The sequence below is a fragment of the Alligator sinensis genome, unplaced genomic scaffold (genome assembly GCF_000455745.1).
Source record: "Alligator sinensis unplaced genomic scaffold, ASM45574v1 scaffold210_2, whole genome shotgun sequence".
Taxonomy (NCBI): Eukaryota; Metazoa; Chordata; order Crocodylia; family Alligatoridae; genus Alligator; species Alligator sinensis.
This window is the reverse complement of record NW_005841946.1, coordinates 2,047,916-2,067,071: the sequence shown is the minus strand read 5'-3', so window position 1 is coordinate 2,067,071 and position 19,156 is coordinate 2,047,916. Positions and strand designations below refer to the sequence as shown.

The following is a 19,156-nucleotide window of genomic DNA, read 5'->3' as shown; positions in this document are numbered from 1 at the left end:
CCCCCCCCCCCCCCCCTTGCCCTCTGCTCCTCCCCACATCCTCATCCTGCAGCCTTCCTGCCCCCCTTGCCATCTGCATCTCCCCCACCCCTCACTCCCCCCCTGTCTCTGCCTCTTCTCCCCCATTCCTGTCTCTGCCTCTTGTCCCATGTGCCCCATGCCTGGGAGAGAATCCAGCCCAGCCAGAGCCAAGCTGCCCCTGACGGGGGGGGCAAAAGCTGCAGAGGACAAGCCGAGCAGGGGCAGACGGCTGTTGCAGGTCTGACTTTGGCTCCAACTCTTGCTCAGGACCATAGCTAGAGCTGCAGCAGCTGCCTGCCCTCACCCCGCTCCACTTCACATGCAAATCTAAGATGAGGGCATTTCCCCCATTGCTGATTGGAGGAGGTGGGGGGGAATCCTCATCTTAGATTTGATTAAATATAGTATTAGAGGCTGCTTGAAACTTTTCCATCAAAACTAGATTGTCAAAGAGATTGTTTTAAATACTTTTTTTCCCCCCCCCCCCATGAAAAAATTCAAATTTTCCATTGCAAACCCAGATGCCAGAACATTTCTGTTGGGATATCCTGTCCTGCCGCTTCATGAGACTTGTACAAGGAGGATGTGAGGAAACCCAACATGATTCAACAGGGATTCAAACCAGGCTTCCTTTCCCAAAATGCAGCACGGATCTGGCCACCTCCCCTCGCTCCGAGGAGAGACCGTGCACCCACCGGGAAGCCTGCGCTGCCGAGACAAATCACTACAGCACCCTTTCTTAATAGAAAGGTTTCACTCCTCAGTGAGAAAATGGTGAGTTGTGTCACCAAAAGGCACAGCTTCTCCACCGAAAGCACTGTCAACATTTCCTCAACAAAAAGCAGCCCAGTTTTCTCATCAGATTTGCTAATGTTTCAGGTCTTTGAAAAGAAAACAAGAGTGGGATCCTACTGTAATCCTATAGGGACCCAAGCCATCATGGCCATGCAATGAAAGGAAACTATTTTAGTAATCAAATGGCAAAGGCAAGTAGACAAAAGTGGCTTGCAATCAAGGATGATAACTTTATGACAACAGGACACTGGCAGGTTATTTAAATCATGCAGTAAATGGAGGCAGGATATTGGTGGTGTTGCCAACTTGTTTTGCCGTATTGGAACAACAGGGCACATTAAAAGTTGAGCCATGATTCAAGGACTGGATCTGAATAGTTGGAATAATCGTTTCTGGTCAGCAATCAGCTCTGCTTTTTGGTCTTCTCCATAAACTGTCCCTCTAGGAAGTCTTCAGGGGAGCAGGGGCAAGGGAAGAGATGCACTCTGCTTCCCACTCCACACCTAGCTCCCTCAATACTTGCAATAGCCCTACTTCCTTTGAAGCCTGTGGCAAAAACACCATCACACACTAGACAAGAAGAAAACCGCAACAGCTAATGCTGCCCAGCCATGAGTGATGCATGCCCTAGGCTAGTTATTTATTGTCTCGTCTGCTCCTCCCCACCTTGCCCTCTTTGTTCATCTCATCCACCTGCAGGCCTTGTCCCCTAGGCTGTAAACTCGATGCGGTCAGCCAGTATTGAGCCAAGCAGTGTTTAAACAGATCAGCACCCAACGCTAAAGGTAAAATGCTGGCCATGCTGAGGTTAACAGTTTTGCCCTAGAGCCAAGATCTCACCCAAGGTCTCCGGCAGAACACAACTGGGATTGATATTACTAATGCTAATCCCTTGGTCTCAGACAGCCCTTCTCACCTGCAGGTCTCAGAGCTACTAACCAAGGAGGTTAGTACTGTTATCCCCATTTTATAGATAAGAAAGGCACTAAAGAGCAGTGAAGTGACTTGCCCAGCATCACCCAGCAAACCAAGCAACAGAGCCCAGGTCACCAGTTCGGGCCAGTCCACTACACCGTAACTCCTCCCTTTTCCAGCACTGCCCGCCTAACCGATGCATGAGGCACTGGACTCCAAGGTAGCTGAAGTCAAAATTATCTGCACTGAAGGTGCCTCTTCTTGGCTGTGCAGATGGAAGAGAGTTGTGCCAAGGAGCAGCCTTTTAGCGGAAATATTACTTTACTATGATTAACTCCTAACAGACTTTTATTACCTCCCCCCACACACTTTTTTTAACCTCAGTATTTTGTTGTAAAGCAGAGTTCACAGTGAAGCTTGGTGCCCATTATTTGCTTCCTAATTAAAAGCAGCAGGGAAATGGAGAATTACATTAGTGAAGGACATAACTCTACAGCCTTCCAGTGAACTTTTTTTTTTTTTTTTTTTTTTTTTTGCAGTTAAGGGCCAGATTCAAGCCCGCTGAAGTCAGTGGAAGGACTCTGAACCCACTAAATCTCTCTCAGCATGTTGGCCTTATATTTCAACTGGTTGTCTTAGTAGCTCAAACTTTGAAATGAATAGGAAACACAGGAGATTTACCAGTAGTGCTGTCTGTTGGAAGGACTTATCAGAATAAAAAAAAAAAAAAAAAAAAAACCAACCCAGAAGATTTGTAATGTTAGCAGCAGAATAAAGCAAAAGCTAAGCTTCGAAGGAGGGTGTGAAACAAGAATTCCCTTTCAACAGAACAGACCAAGTCCAGGGATACAGTGATGGAAATGTAAGGCGGGGAAGAGAGAAGACAGATTGAGGCGCTGACAGGTTAATGCATAGTAAACCACTTCTGATGACAAGCTATTGACCACAAGAGCAATCTGGCATATGCCTCTTCTTCAGTGGAATAAAAAAAAAAAAAATCACTACCCAGATATAGCCCTCAGAGTTTATGGAAGCCGCAGCTCACCTCATTTGATGGGGTCTAGCACACTCACTTGTCTCAATTCCCGGTAAAATCGGGCACATACTCTCACACGCACATTTTGGTGGAGATGATGGAAGAGACTGATGACTCTTGCAGGCACTTTCATTCCGAGTTATGAATTGCTTCGTCTCCCACACACTTTTATTAACATTGCTTTGGTGCCAAGTCCTCCAGGAAAAAAGTCCCAGTGTTGCAGAGCAAGCGTGACTAAGTGTGTTAGGAAGATGGACCAAAAAGAAACACAAGACAACAAGAAGGGAGAAGATGCAGCCATTATGATGTAGATAACTGGCCATCAGGCAGACGGAGAGCATCAACTCTTAGTCACTAGCTACTGACTTGACTTGCATTTGAGCCACTGCAAGTCTCCCTATCTCACCACTTGTAGCCTCTTGGGTGGCTCTGCTCTGTTCTGCCAGCCCGCCAGGTTGTAACGTTTGTGCCTCGTGTAGTTATTCAGCAACACGGTCAAACAATCAAGAGCCAGTTGGCGGTAAAGCCCCAACCCTTTGCTGCTCTCGCACCAACATTTCCAGAGAAATCCAGCAGCGCGTTAGCTTTCCTGTGGCAGAAACCACTTGGCTATTTATGCGCAGAGCAAGCTGCTGTCTGTCGCTTTTGTCCGCAGGTGGTGAAGGACGAGTTCTCCTACCAACCTATGGTTTGTCACACAGTCCTGACAACTAGCCCACCCTAAAAAAGCAGCCCAAAAGGAACAAGAGAGCCAGAGGGAGCCCGCTTGCAGGGCAGGGGCCATGCACACAGACACAGCTGGAACGAGAGCGAGTCCTTTTAGTCTTAAAGCCAGCTGACCTCTCACCAAGCCAAGCTTTGAGCATCAGGAACAAGGCAGGTGCCTTCCACCAGGTCTGATCAGAGGCAGTCTACCATGAGCTAGTCTTGGTAGCTGAATATGCCAAGTTATGGGGGCTTATTCTTCCCAGGTATATTAAAAAAACCCAACAGTGTTGGCACCGCAATCTCTTATGCTGACACCCCTGAAAATGCAACTCAGCCCTGACCCCTGGAGCCCTTCAGTGCCCTGTGTCAAGTCAGAGCGGCGAGGCAAGCCCAGCTCACAAGGACAGAAGGCAAAAGAGGGTTTCCACCAGGATCCTTCCCCTCCCACACAGCCCCATCCAGCCAGTCCCAGGGGGATGGAGACAAGGCTGACCAAAAGCAGAGGCCGATCCAGCCAGCAGTTCGACTGCCCGAGGCACCCAGTGACCCCCAGGAAACTGTTGGGAAGTCCATGCTGTTCCTTACAGACTTCCAGTCTATGTCATGCCCCTCAAAAGAGAAGAAAGAACAGAACAGAAGGGAAGAGGGGAGCTATTCAGCAAGGACAGAGGCCAAGGTGGGGAATCCCTGTTCCCCTCAGGTCTTGGGGCATGAAGTTTGCACTCCTTGACGCTACCCGAAGTTCACGACACCCTGTGTCCCCAGGGAAATTGCCTAGAGAGGTGTTTCAGAGCTCAAAAGTGGGCAGAATCAGTCCAATGCATAACTTGCATTCTTCACACCTACTAGCAAGTGGGCAGGGAGTCACCGCACGAGATAGAGGCAACCTGCGCCTCTTGGCGGCTGGTCAGAAAACCTACAGACCGTAACAGCTTCTCTCCCATGATGTACCCTAAGTGATTAAAACAGCTGGAGGACAGGAGAGTCCAATGAAGAAGTTATCACCCTCATGCCACAAATTGCTCCCATCACCTCTGAGAAATTCTCATTTGCATGGGTCAAGGCAAGCCGGCCTGTGGTAGTTAGTGGAGCTCCCCATTAGCTTTGTGTAATTATTCTTTTAAAGGTTAAGCCCAGGAAAGCAGAGCGTTAATTATGCATCGCACTGGAGTTTGGGAGAACTTTAAACGGGCTCAGATGAACCCGTATGAGCCAAAGACGGCTCCCGCAGCAGCGACTGAGATTCTGCATTGTCCGGGAAATGCAGTTTTGCTCCGAGATCAGCACGGGGAAAAGCTACGGCTGTGACAAGAGCTCTCACCAGCCCACCCACAACAACATAACAAATGGGCCGCAAGCCATTTCTAAAGCGAAATAGTTCAATAAGCCCACACCAGTGTTTTATTTTTCAATATTTTCAGTGTATGAGGTTGCAAGTTCGCAGAGTAATTCAGGAGGGGGAAGCTGTTCAAGACCTGGGTAAAATTACTGTCAAACAAACAAAAAGTTATTTCTAGCCATTGCTACTCACTGGTTTGCAGCCAGTCGGGTGCAGCTCTTCCTTTCAGTACAGTCTTAACCTGACTCCATCTTTCTGTCCCTGGAGCAGCAATCAGATCTCTGCTAGGACAGACTCAGTCAGGATCAGCTTGTTCAGAAACTCTCTCAAATCTCCACGTCCTTCCCACTTCAGGTGGCTGTGCTGGCTGACAGTCCCCAGATCACGCCAAATACAACTGAGGACCTTGTGGACATATTTTGAATACCGAGCAACTCCCCTGCTACTAACACACAGCAGCCACTTGAGCTCTCAGCATGTGCAGTGGGTTAATGCAGGTCCTTTTGGGCAACAGGTGACTCCTATTGTGTTAATTTTAATGAGATAAATGAGCCCAAGAGTCAGGTGTTGGGCTGACTCAATTGCTAATGAGTCAAGCAAGGCTGAGGTTTCAAGGACGGAGACCTTGGCCTGCTTAGTTCTGTAACAAACACTTGCCACTGAACATTTAAAAAACAATCTTTTATTAAAATCACAGCAAAAAGGGAAAATAAAACCAAAAAGCTTTGAAATGCAAAGCATTTAAGTAAGGCTTTTCTGTTTATACCATTCCCCTCTTCCCTTTCCCTTTAGCTGAGGAGAGTTTCATAAGGTAACACCACTTTGGCAGTCCTGTACAGAGTATCACCGGCGGTGTTAACTATCCTTGGGGGGCAGGGGGGAAGAGAACATGTTCATGTAGGCTGGCAGGAGCTGCTGTGGTTTGAATATAATCCCATTCTCCTGAGGACAAAAGATACAACACACGATGAGGAGAGGGGGGAAGAAAAATCAACAGAGATCGAAGCAGCATCTGTGGTTTTGAAGACTGACTCGCCGCCTTGGAATTAGAGACAAGACCACACGCTGTTCCTGCAGCTGCTGAGACCTGGCACGCTCGTAGCAGTGCCAGGCTGCTTAAGACCTTGCTTTTGGATGGTGAACCTTTTTGGTCGCAGGCTCACAGCGGTGCTGCAGAAGATGGGATTGTTAAGCAGAAAGAAGTAGAGAGAGCTAGCGAAGAAGAGAAATAAGGTGGGGAATGAAAAGAGGATGGAAGGGAGCTGGAGGCAGAAAGGACCGAGTCTCCTATTCCAGGCAGTGTTGGGGAGATAGCTGAAACTGCTGGAGGTGGCCAAGTCACCTAGCTCCATTCTTCTGGTTTGGCCTGGTCAGGATTTGTCTTACCATCAGGGCAATAGATCTGTTGCTTTCCACCCCTACCCCAGACATGATCTCAGCACAGGCCTTGGGGGACATCCGTGGGCCTTTTGTTTGGTCTAATCTGGTGGGTTTCTCTTGGACTTTTCCTGGCTCGTGTAATGGTCACGTCACGTGCTCAGTTGGAGTCTCATTACCTTGCACAGCCGTGAGCCCATGCAGTGCTTTGAGAAAGGGCCTCTCCCTCTCTCCGTGTGTAGTTGGCAACCGTCGATCCTTCTGGATCATGGTGTATGCACGAGAGGTCACCAGGACCTTTGATGCGTGCTACACCTAGGTCGGAGTATGGAGGAGCGGAGGCTGCCCAGACCGTCCATCCCCGCTTTAGGGCACTGAGACAAAATCCAAAGGCCAGACCCAGTTCGGACGTTCGGTGCCTCGAGGGCTGCAGTTACGTGTGCATCCAGGAGCCAAACCCAGGTCTCCCACGTGACAGGTGAGGAGTCTACCACTGAACCACAACAGTGGGTCCCTCCATGAGTAATACAACCATAACAGCATTTCCCAGCTTGGGAATTGTAGGCAATTCTGTTTTTCCTCCCATTTCTCCTCTCTCATTTCTCATCTTTTTTACTGGGTTTTTTCCTTCCTTTTTACCACAGCTATTATTCTGTTCCTTTTACCTATTCCTCCTCTTACTGCACCTTCCCCCTCTCTATCCCCGTGCTTTAAGTGAGGCTCTAATGGTGAACAGACCTAGTTCTCACCCTTGGGGTTGTCACTGGCAAATGGGTTGGGCCTCAGTTTACCCTTCTGTCTCGGAGGAGTGTAGGCCGGGGAGTCGTTGCAGAGGTCACTGGAGGCAGGTACAAGTACAGTGTTACCGTTCACCTCACCTGCATTTTCCAGAGGGGAATCAGACTCCAAAAGACTTCTTCACCCATTGTATTTCCAGAGACATGTACTTTCCCCTCTGCTTCCCTCGTGTTTGCCAAGCTTCTGCAGATCCTGCGTGACTGGAGTTTCCTGGGTGGGGGTGCTGCTGTTTGAGAAGGGGAACAGTCTGATCATCTTCCCTCTGTTTGAACCCTCTGGGTGTGAAAAGTGCAAAGTTAGAAGTGACTTCACACGAGCAGGACGCAGGAATGTGGCTGAGGAGCACAGGACAATGATGCCATCCCAAGGGCCTTCCTCTGATGGGAACCAAGGCCAGTGAGAACTGAAGGAAGGGCGGATGACATGGGATTAAGGAGCCTGGGGTTTGGACCATTATGCTCCTGGCAGAAGGAGATGGGGCGGTCTGTCTGTGCTCCCAGGGCCTTGCAGTGTGATTGCAATATTAGGGTTCCGGCTTGCACCCCTTTCGGCAAAGTCACGTCCATCCCTACCGACTCCTTTGACTTTGCCAGCGGCAATTTTGCCTGAGTAAGGATTGCAGTCTGGGGCCCCATTCTTTTCATCTGAATCTCTGCATCCTGAGTATGGACAAAAGAAAGCCAAGCACAGATGTCCAAATGTCAGACTAGAATATGGCTCTTATTGTCCTAAACTGATGCAATTATTCCTGCTTAGCTATGCTTTGGGCACCAGTCCTGGCGCTGGCTGGTGGGAGACTACCCTGAAACAAGGCACCACCGATACAAGCCGGGTAGTTGTGGGTGAAAGTTAGAGCACAGACATGGAAGGCATGCTAAGATTTCATTTGGCCCCATCCTGGCGGAGGGATAGGGAGAAAGGTTGTTCCCCTGCCCTGCCTGGACGGAAAACCAGAAGTCTCGACAATCCTCAGATTGGTACCTTTGCTTTCGAGTCAGGCCAGCCCAAAGCAAGCGTCTCTGAGGGGCACAGGTGCACTGCACAAATACTGGAAAGGCCTGCCCACAAACCAACCGGGGACAATTTATTTGCACCACACACATTTCCAAAGCGAGCTGCCCCATTATGGCACTTCCCAGGGAACAAAACAGTCACACAACGGCAGTCACCGCAAGGTAACATTTATGCACATTTAACACTGGATGGATGTAGCAGCAGGTGAGTTTGAGTCTGTGGAGCTGGGGAGGAGGCTGCGTGGGGAGACGAGGGAAAAAAACCTTAAATGTCCCGTCCCATTTTGGTCTGGACAATCAGACCCATGAGAATTATAGCCTGATTCTGTAAAGACCTGCACTACTGAGTAACTTGAATCACGGACATAACCCAGCAGGACTCGAAGGAAAAACCGCTGCCTGGAAAACCGAGCCCTTCCTCTACGGTTTTCAGAAGCTACTAGATGTCCTCCGGAAAAGCAGCTGTTGGCAGATGCCCGATCCTAGGATCGCTGCAACGGCTTCTCAATCTCACCCGGCCCCAGAGCAGCATGAAACCGTCAAGGAGGAAACAGCCCCAATGAAACACCCAGGGTACAAAGGCTTCCCAGCCTCCGCACAACCGCTGGATGAGCAGGACGCAGGCCTCTCCGAACCCCTCCGGTCATCCCGGGCGTGCTTGGTAACCAGACCCAGAACATGAGGGTACCTGTGAGTGCACTTACAAAGCCAGGGCGTTACCCCTATCTGTGAAAGTAGCAGGTGTGCTACTGGTGTGTGGTCCATCCTGACTGAGTTCAGGAGATGCAAAGGACTCGATAACACATGGGCAACTATTGTGGGGTGGAAAACGAGTGTCCTTGGCCATCTCCACAATGCAATGCCCTCAGTTCCTTTCCTCCTCTGGGATGATTCCCCTTAGCAAACTGTGTGGACGGTCGTCCCGTTGGACCCACCCGAAGCTGCCCCACCGTTTGCAACGTAGTCTTTGACATTCACCTCAGAACTGGAGATGGGCTTGTGCCTCTCCTGCCCGGTGAACACGGTTTCAATTCCTCTCAGACACATCTTCATGTCCTCCCGGAAGGAAGGGGTATAGAGCCCGTAGATCACGGGGTCGGTGCACGTGTGCAGCAAGCCGAAGAGGAAGAGGCTGTGGTTGATGTACTCTGGCATCCTCTGAATCATGTCTGGCTGAAACCAGTACCACAAGCCTAGGAGGTAATAAGGGGTCCAGCAGATAATGAAGGTGGCGACGATCACAATGGTCATCTTGAGAGTCTTCATTCGCGCCTTGGAGATGTGGTCGTCTTTGCTTCTTGCCAGACCTGTCAGGAGGAGTCAATGGAGTATTTATATATGCAGAAAACCAAGAAGAGACCAACATTCACGACCATGCTTGCATCAGAGCTGGGCTGCAAGGCAATGGCTCTGATCCCAACAGAGCTGGGCGCTCGCAGGAAGAATTGCGGCGGACCTCTCGTTGCCTGGTGCCACTTGAAGGTCAAGGCGGGAAGGGGGATGTGCAATGGCCTCTTGTGGGACATGGGGGACAGCCCCACCATTCAGGCCAGTCCTGGAAAATTCGGGACAGCTGCTCCCTTCGGCTCAGTTCTGGCCCTCCCCATCTAGGCATATTCCCCCTCCAAGCACTTCTGTCCCTGGGATGGACAGAAACAGGTGGCAGCCCGCAAGACCAGCACCCTTCACCAGTAGGGGCCTATTTAAATCATGGCGAGACAAAGGGATTTTTGTGTCCCACTCGTGCCACACGGAGCCGATTTCACGGGTATTTTATGCAGCCCCTCCCCTTGGCGTTGATTGGCAGATAGGCCCCACCCTTCCGTGCTGATTGGTAGGAAGGATGTGGGGAGCGGAGTGAGGGACAAAGGGGGGGCTGCTGTTTTGATTGCTGGCTGCCCTTCGTTTCGCTCCACCATCCAGCGCCTTCCCCTCCCGGCAGTGAATACCGCTGGCTCCCACTGCGGAGCCAGCATTTTATTTTTATTAAGTTTTTTTGTCTGATTTTGCAGACAGTCCTGGATTGCATGCAAAACGCGTGAATTAAGCAGATCCATATTACTCATCATACATTACAGCCTGGCCATACACAGCCAGGAACAGTTATGGAGATGCTGTTTTTTCTCATCACCTTGTGCAGCCTTCCCACATCTCGAAGGCCCGGGGGCTGCCTGCCTCACACCCTTGCCCCATGGTCCAAGCCAGAGGAGGGAGATGTTTTATAGTCTAAGCCCTCTTCTTTACCTCCTGTATCATATCCCATCCCCCAGCACCCTGACGTTTGCCATTTTCTGACACGTCCCCCATAACGTGGTCGCTGAGCCTTGTACAGCCTCAGAGATGTCAGGCAATTAGGTTAATTAGACAAGCTAATTCTGTGACATCTGAAGGCTTGGGCAGTGGAAATGACAGAGCATTAAAGGGTGCCCATAAGATCCTGGGGAGGAGCGCCGAACGCTAGGTAAATGCCCCCTGCTCACCCTTGTTGATCTTCAGCTGCTTGCTGATTTCCCATATGATGCGGATGTAGCACACGATGATGACGCTCAGTGGGGTGACGTAGAGGGTGGTGAAGGTGAACATGTTGTAGGCCGTTTCTTCCCAGTGTTCCCGGAAGCTCCCGTGGGTCACGCACTGGGTGAAGTTGACCCCGGGGACGGTGTGCAGGTGGAAAAGAAAAAGCTGAAACCAAGCATGAGACAAGGATTCAGAGATCTGCGTCGCGGGGACACGATCCAAATGGAAATGGGCTTACCTGTGGAACCAAGAGCGCCCTCCTTCAATCATGCTGCCTGGATAGCATTTTTAAGGAGGCCTAGTTGGGTACAGGATCCGCTGGGTTGGGAGTAGCAATCCCTACTGGGGTCCCCTGGCCTACCATGGCTAACAACAGAGGAGTCGTAGGGAAGGGCAAGAACCCCATGGCGGGCAGACCTAGGATAACGTGACTCCACGGTGACTCTCAGCTTGGTCTCTAGAAACAGCCCGAAGCCTGGAGACGTGAGGCTGCATATTGACCATGCTTGGTATCGGGCATGCTGTTTGCTTGCTCAGCGCCTTGCTCAGCTAGGAATTTAAACTAGACTGGTCTGTCAGAGCTGATTCCAGTGTCAGGGAGGTATGCGCTAGGACAACGCGGTGACATCTAGGCTGCGTTGAGTGCCAGGAGAAAGCAGACTGCGTCAGAATTAAGACTAACTGTTAGCATAATTTCCTCCAGTGGCTCGACAGCCAAACCCGGGCATTGTTTTAATTATTTCTCGCTATGTGCCAGAAGACAAAATTGTATTGTGTGCTGAATATTAACAAAAATGTTAATGATTCCCACAGCAGATTCTTAGAAATACAACTGTGATAAAGTCTCTGATGCAAGGCAGGCTTTTCTGAGCTTTTTGAGAATGACAGTATTGTCCTCCAGGAAGAAAATTATTCCACCAACAAAAATTGACTTGGTTTATTAAGAAACATAGCCCTGAACAAGCTCTTCAGCGGATTTTTTTAAACACAGTGGTAGATGGATAGATTCAGTAGGTGGCCAAGGAGTGATTTATCCTTGTCAGAAACTTGGAATACACTCATATCGCTACAGCACTGTAGAGCAGGGACATGGGGCTGGAAAATGATCTCTGGGGTCACCACATCCAGTCCTCCAGTACTGGAGACAGGAGGGGATATTGCAGTCTAGCTAGAAACCCATCACCTTCTCCATCTGTCTTATGCTAGTGATTATTTCCTCCTGGGTTTTCAATTTTCAATGACCATACTGATAGGACGACTGAACTGAGAAGAGGAGCCGCTTCAAGCGGTGGCAGAAGCCGAGGAAAGAAGAGGCCGACAGTTCATTCTGGCCTTTTGGATCCAGTCTAGTCTACAGCATCTGCAGTAATAGTGCTTGTAGCTGTTCGCCAAGCTGGCTGTAGCCCAGTACAACTATAGCATGGCCTATAACTAGATCTGGGAACCAAATAACTCTACAGATACCTGGAACAGCAATCTGTAGAGCTGGCCTTGCTGGGCTTTTCCTACCCAAACTTTTCACTGCTGTTACTGGCATTTAATTTCTCCGGGTAACATTTGGGAGTTTAAGGGCTTCGGGGAGCTGACAGTATTTGAATGACCACACTGTTTGAATACGTGCTGGAGCAGGTCTCCCCAACATGATGGCTTAAGGTTATCATTGACATCTTGTCCACAAAAGTGCATCCAGTGCTGCTAGCCCCAGTGGCAATAATTGTGGGAAATAATTGGCCAAATAGCCCAGTGCTGGCAAGACTGATCATGCAATCTGAGGCAGCAGGGTATTACAAATATAATCCCTGCGCCCACTGGATGGGGGAATTGGGATTGGTTTGATGGGGGTGCTCAAGGGCAGGGTCTTCGGTGCCTCAGGCTTGTTCCAGGTGCAGAAGAAGGAGGGAAGGAGTTGTGCCGATGGAAAATGGTAGAGACAGAGACTCTCCTTTTGCTTCCCTTCACCCAGTCCCTCAGCATTAAGTGATGCCACTCCCAGCAGTTGCCTTCGAACAGTGGGCGCGGACACACAACACTACCATGGAGCCACCCCACTACTCCAGAGGAGAAGCGGAGCAGGCACATAACGCCTTAAATGGGTTTAAGTCACCCCACGGTGGGGTGAAGTCAACCCTCAGCAAGTGAGGAGTGACTATACACCAGTATAAGTTACACCAGCGTACTGGCCGTGTGTCTGCTCTCGTTGGCAACGTCACATCGAGGCAGTCTTTTGCTCAATGCAAACTGATTTCCCTGTCACTCGGTGGCCCGGCACTGGCATGGCACATACAGGCGGCAGGCAGCTTGAGAGCGGCTTGTGCGTCCTTGCCTTGCTACAGTCATTTTACTCCGGAGTGAAATTCTGGGCAAATCACTCTGCAGGATGTGTGTTGTGCATCTGCTCCGTTTCAAAGGCATGTTTTACTTGCAGGTCACAAAATAATCTGCCTTCCTCAGTTAAACAAGACATTGCAGCTGCTACCAATCCTTTGATCAACCTCATCGTGCAGCTAACAACCTAAAAGCCATTGGACCAAATTCTGCTCTCAGACACATCTGTATAACCGACTGGTTTCAATGAAGAGGGTTGTCTGGCCATAAACGAATACAGAATCTGAAGTGTCTGAGCTGTGAGAGTGATTAGCTCCTGTATGACTGGGCCTTTGTATCAGTACTGAATACGCACATAGCTCGGTTAAGTGAATTTCCTTGGGCAGGGAAGAAAGGTGCAGCTGGCCACTGAGAGAGGTTTTGCAATAGCAGATCCATCCCATTGAAATCTGAGGCCAAAGCCTCAGCTGGTATAAATCACTGCAACTCCACAACATTAGGTCTGACCAAAAACCCCACAGGAAGAAGAGATTTCCATAGCAAATATATATTCCCATTTAAATTAATAGAATTCCTTAGCCAAAGCCTCCCCATGGAAAGGAGTTAATGAATTCCTATTGAAAACAGCTGACTCCAGGAGCTGACACCACCAACGCCAAGCTCAGCGGAGGTTTCAATTACCATTTCCTAACAGCTCCACACCACAGCATCACACGGTTTAACTCGCTCCTCTTCAGAAGCTGGAACAACGAAAGAGTGACAGGGAACAAGGGAGCATTGATCTGATCCTTCACACCAGCTGCCTGCGGGATGTGCTAAGCATAGAGTTTGGAGACGCTAGACTCACAAGGGGATTTGGGTCAGCAAACAGGCATACAGCATTGGAGTCACAGCCAGAAACTCAAGTTTTAGTCCTAGCTTCTAAGACCGTTTCCTCCAGGGCTCTGCGACTTCATCTCCTGCATCTCACCTTCCTTGCGTGTAAGATGAAGGTCATCCCATTCACCACTTGCACCAGGAGTGGTGAAATTAGAAGAAATAACCTCCATAACCTGCTTCATCAATCCCCACGTTCTTACGACTAACTTGAGCGTATACAGGCTGGGCTTCGTCCAGTCTGAATGCTTCCCCATGTTCTAGGATGTGTTTTTACACAGACCAAACTACAATTTTGACGGGATGATATGGTGCCACTTGCAAGATCTCATCTGTTTAGATTAAACGCTTTAACGTTCAGCAACAAGCTAAGACTGGGATTAAGGTTGGAGAGTGTTGGACAAAAGACTGATGAAATACATTATTGTAGGCAGTTTTATGACCCCCATCCCCACAGTATCCAAGCACCTCACCTTCTTTAATGGACTTAACATCATGGCACAGCTATAGGGGCATGCAAATCCTTTTATCCTTATTTTATAGTGCTCCCTGTTCCCAATTTTATCCCCATGTATGGGCATAGAGGGACTAAGTAATTTGACCAACATTACAGGGAAAGCCTGTGGCAGAGGGGATGCCAGGTTTCCCAAGCATCATCCCAGTACTCTCCCTACCACACCACCCATCCATGGCTATCAGGCAGATCAGTCACTCTGCCCAAGCTGGGAATACCCGTTAACTTACTCTGAAGCCCAGCGCTTCCCACTGTAAATGAGCACAGCTTTGGAAAGGTGTTGAATTCCTACCTGGGGTGAGGCCAGGAAAAGACTCATGACCCAAGCGACACATAGCATGAGTCTATTGCGCCGACTGGAACTGGCGAAGGTGAAGGGGTGGAGGATGGCTGAGTGCCGGTCAATGCTGATCACCACCAGCACCAGGGCTGCAGAGTACATGGCGAAGAGCTTGAGGAAGTTCAGCAATTTACACAACAAGTCCCCGGCGTACCACTGAACCGTCACGTTCCACACCGCGTCCAGGGGCATGACCGTGAAGGTCACCAGCAGATCCGCTGCCGTTAAGCTCAGGATCAGCAACTTGACATGGGACTTCCTCCGCTTCCTCAGGATGCTGTACAGAACGGCCGAGTTGCTGCACACAGCTACCAGGAAGAAGCAGATGGTGATGATCACCCGGACCCTTGCTGCTAGGGTGAAAGTGGGCTCGATCCAGGTGTCAGAGCAGCTGGAAATGGAGACGTTTTCCTCCATGGCACCAGTGGCCTGAAGAGTCGCCCGGAGGTGCTGTTCTTCAGTCATTCCCTAGAGGAGAACAAACAGCAAACTTAATCAAAGAAGCAAAATTGCTGTTGGGTACCCATTTAGAGTGGTACATGAAGAAGGAGATGGCTCAGTGAGTTGACCAAAGGATTCATAAATGTTATTGTTATTAAACAAACAACAGAAAAGCCATATACCAAAAGCCCAGTCCAATTTTTCCCAGTTTCCACAGCATGGAGCACCTCTTCATAGATGGATCATCTTGGCAGGTCCTTGTCCCCTTCCATTGACAACTGCACAGACTGTGTTTTCCTCTCCTTCACAACCGCACATCATCCCGGTGGTAACTATAGCAATCGCCCACATGGTTGTGTATTTTTAGTGTTTTTCAATGTAATTCCACCATTGGGAACAAGGGGGAGTAGCCACTACCATCTGACTGGCCAACTGTGCAGCTCATGCCCCACACACCTGCGTGGATGGACTTAATGGACCTTAGACCACTATTACAGCCACTCTGTCCCAAAGAGAGCTGCAACTGGACCCAAAATACCCTAGAGCCAGGGTCTGCTACTGGCTGAAGTGGATAGATGTATTGAGTTTTAAGATATTTTACTGGTAAGAATGGTCTTTCTGGTAGGACTTAAAAAAATGGGGCGCCTGACTATCTTCTATAATCTTTAAAGACGATGTGGTAGTTCTAGGTACAGCAGGGATGTTAAACTAAGAGTCCTTGAGAAGTCTTCCCTCTCCTGGTGTTGAGCAGTGCTTTTGGGTCTGTGGTTTCTGGAAACAGGAACTACTTGTTGCACCATGGTATGGGGGGATAGGTGGAGAAGAGGCCATTCCTCAACCAAATGGCCCCAAGAGAGCTCCAAGAAGAGGAGCTAAGGAGTCTTCCTTCCTTTCCAGACCAAAATAGCTACATACATGCACCATGAAGGTGCGATACCTCAATCATGTCCACATGGCTCTTTCAGATACGAGTAATAATACAGTGGCTCAACTGCAAGGACTCAGCCTTCACCATGGAGAACAAGCAGGAGGAACATGCACTCCTGCTTGCAAGCAACAACTTCAACCTGGTTGAATTAACTGAAACCTGGCGGGACCCTACTCACGATTGGGCAGTGGGCATTGAGGGCTACAGGTTGTACAGATAGGATATAGTGGGGAAAAAAGGGGGCGGTGTTGCTCTCTATGTTAAAGAACAATATACATCCTCTATAATCAAGATGGGATCAGAGGACCAAACCAAGGTCCTGTGGGTCAGGATACAAGGTGGTCCAGGGGAAAAGGACTTGGTGGTGGGGGTCTATTACAGACCGCCACACCAGGAGGATGAGCTGGACCTGGAATTCTCCAGGCAGCTCTCAGAGGCCATACGGTCGTGAGATATGGCTGTCATGGGTGACCTAAACTACCCAGACATCTGCTGGGAGGAGCAGCCAGGCAAATCTAACCGCTCACATAGGTTCTTAACCTGCCTATAGGACCCCCAGCTACCGCAGGAGGGATACGGTCCCACTAGGGGAAACGCCTTGCTGGACTTGGTGTTAGCTACAGGGGAGGACCTGGTGGAGGATCTGCAGGTACAAGGTAACCTAGGGTATAGTGACCATCGGTGGATTGAATTCACTATCCGGTGCAGGGTGGGTAAATTAACCAGCAGGGCTGAAGTGCTAGACTTCAGAAAGGCGAACTTCAATGTGCTCAGGAGATTAGTTATTGAGGCGTTAAAACTCATGAGCATTGGTGAAATGGGGGTCCAGGAAGGGTGGTCATTCCTCAAGGGAACGATCCTATGGGTGCAGAAGGAGACAATCCCATTGCACATAAAAGGGGGCAAAGGGGCCAAGAAGCCCTCTTGGCTGAACAGGGAAGTCCAGGAAAGCCTAAGAGCAAAGCGAGAGGGATACAGGCTGTGGAAATTGGGGGTGGCTACCAAACAGGAGTATACCTCCCTGGCTCACACTTGCAGGGAATCAGTTAGGAAAGCCAAAGCAGGATTAGCACTTAGGCTGGCAACAAAAAATAAGGACAACAAAAAGTCCTTCTTCAGGTATATAGGGAGCAAAAGGGAGGTGCAGGATAGCATAGGACCCCAACAGGACAAACTATGGCATTGGTGACAGAGGGGGGACAAAACTGAGCTCTTCAATGAGTTCTTTGCATCTGTATTCCTAGACACAGACCAAGACAAATCTCCCAATTGGATCATAGATAGACACAGGAGGGACACCAGCCCACCAACTGTTAGCACCGACTTAGTGAAGGGGCTCTTGGAGGGGCTGGTTGGGTTCAAATCAGCGGGCCTGGATGAACTTCATCCAAGGGTGCTGAAGGAACTGGCCAGTGTCATAGCAGAGCCACTGGCACGGCTGTTTGAGCACTCGTGGTGCTCCAGTCAGGTCCCAGAGGACTGGAAAAGGGCCAACGTGGTCCCCATTTTCAAGAAGGGGAGGAGGGAGGAACCAGGAAACTATAGGTGAGTTAGTCTCCCCTCTATCCTTGGGAAACCTCTCAAAAAAATCATTAAGGATCACATTTGTGGGAGCCCAGCAGGGGAAATAATGCTAAAAGGAAATCAGCACAGGCTCATCGCAGATAGATCCTGCCTGAATAACCTTGTTTCTTTTTATGACCAGGTCACAAAATGTCTAGGTGCATGAGTCGAGGTAGATGTCATCTACCTAGACTTTAAGAAGGTCTTCGATATGGTATCGCATCCTGTTCTCATAAGTAAACCGGCAGGCGGTGATGTAGATGATTACATGGTCTGATGGGTGGCAATTGGCTTAGGGGTCGCATCCAGAGAGTGGTGGTGGACGGGTTGGTATCAAGCTGAAAAGATGTTGGCAGTGGAGTCCCGCAAGGCTCGGTCCTTGGACCGGTGCTATTCAATGTCTTCATCAGTGACTTGGACAAAGGCATGGAGGGTACCCTGTCCAAGTTCACAGATGATACTAACTTATGGGGCAAAGTTAACACACCAGAGGGCAAGGAACGGATCCAGGTGGAACTGGATAGATTGGAAAAATGGGCAGAACAAAATGGGATGCAGTTCAACAAAGACAAGTGCAAAGTGCTGCACCTGGGGAGAAGGAGTCTCCAACACACTGACAGGCTGGGGGACGACCTTCTCAGCAGCACAGCAGTGGAAAGGGATCTTGGAGTCATAGTTGTTGACTCCAAGATGAACACGAGTCGTCAATGTGACGAAGTGATCAACAAGGCTAACCGCACTTTATCGTGCATTAGCAGGTGCATGGCAAACAGGTCCAGGGAGGTGATGCTTCCCCTCTATGCAGCACTGGTCAAGCCGCAGTTGGAGTACTGCGTCCAGTTTTGGGTGCCGCACTTCAAGAGGGATGTGGACATCCTCAAGATGGTTCAGAGGATGCCACTCGTATGGTTAGGGGGCTGCAGGCAAGGTCCTACGAGGAGAGACTGAGGGACCTAGATCTCTTCAGCCTTCACAAGAGAAGGCTGAGAGGGGATCTTGTGGCCACCTACAAATTCATCAGGGGAGGGCAGCAGGGGACTAGGAGATGCTCTATTTACTAGGGCACCCCTGGAGTAACTAGGAACAATGGCCACAAACTGACGGAGAGCAGATTTAGGTTGGACATTAGAAAAAACTTCTTCATGGTAAAGGGTGCCAGAATCTGGAATGGGCGTCCAAGGGAGGTGGTGCTCGCCCCTACCTTGGGGGTCTTCAAGAGGAGACTGGACACACACCTAGCTGGGGTTGTCTGACCCCAGTACTCTTTCCTACCCAGGGCAGGGGGTCTGATTCAATGACCTACTGAGGTCCCTTCTGACCCAAACATCTATGAATCTATGTCCACAGAAATGCCTAACAAACAGAGCCAAGGACCTATTTCAAGATGGTCATTTGCAGCTAGTGATTCCCATTGAACAAGAGCATTGAGATGGGTTAACCCAATGAAGACAACACTCACAAGAGTTAAACACAGCAGTCCACTTTTGAGACGAACCCCTGCAGCTAGCTGACATTGCACCAGGAATTCATTGGGTCCAAGGTGTACTTTGAAAACTGATCCAAATACAGTTCCTGCTCAGGGGAGATGGAGCTTTGATCTGAGTCCTCTGAACTCTGTATGGTCCACTAAAATGGGGCCTTGTGCTGAAC

At 49.6% G+C, this 19,156-nt stretch overlaps 1 protein-coding gene across 1 annotated transcript in view; it reads right to left on the bottom strand.

Moving 5' to 3' along the window:
* Positions 1-8,762: 8,762 nt before the first annotated feature.
* Positions 8,763-19,156, bottom strand: part of LOC102378203 (gonadotropin-releasing hormone II receptor-like) — a 12,593-nt gene continuing 2,199 nt past the window's right edge. The window contains exons 2-4 of the mRNA XM_025199608.1: positions 14,527-15,042; positions 10,483-10,684; positions 8,763-9,309 (exon numbers count right to left, since the gene is read on the bottom strand). Of these exons, the coding sequence (XP_025055393.1) occupies positions 8,900-9,309; positions 10,483-10,684; positions 14,527-15,042 (1,128 nt within the window). The 3' untranslated portion in view covers positions 8,763-8,899. The remainder of the gene's footprint in view (positions 9,310-10,482; positions 10,685-14,526; positions 15,043-19,156) is intronic.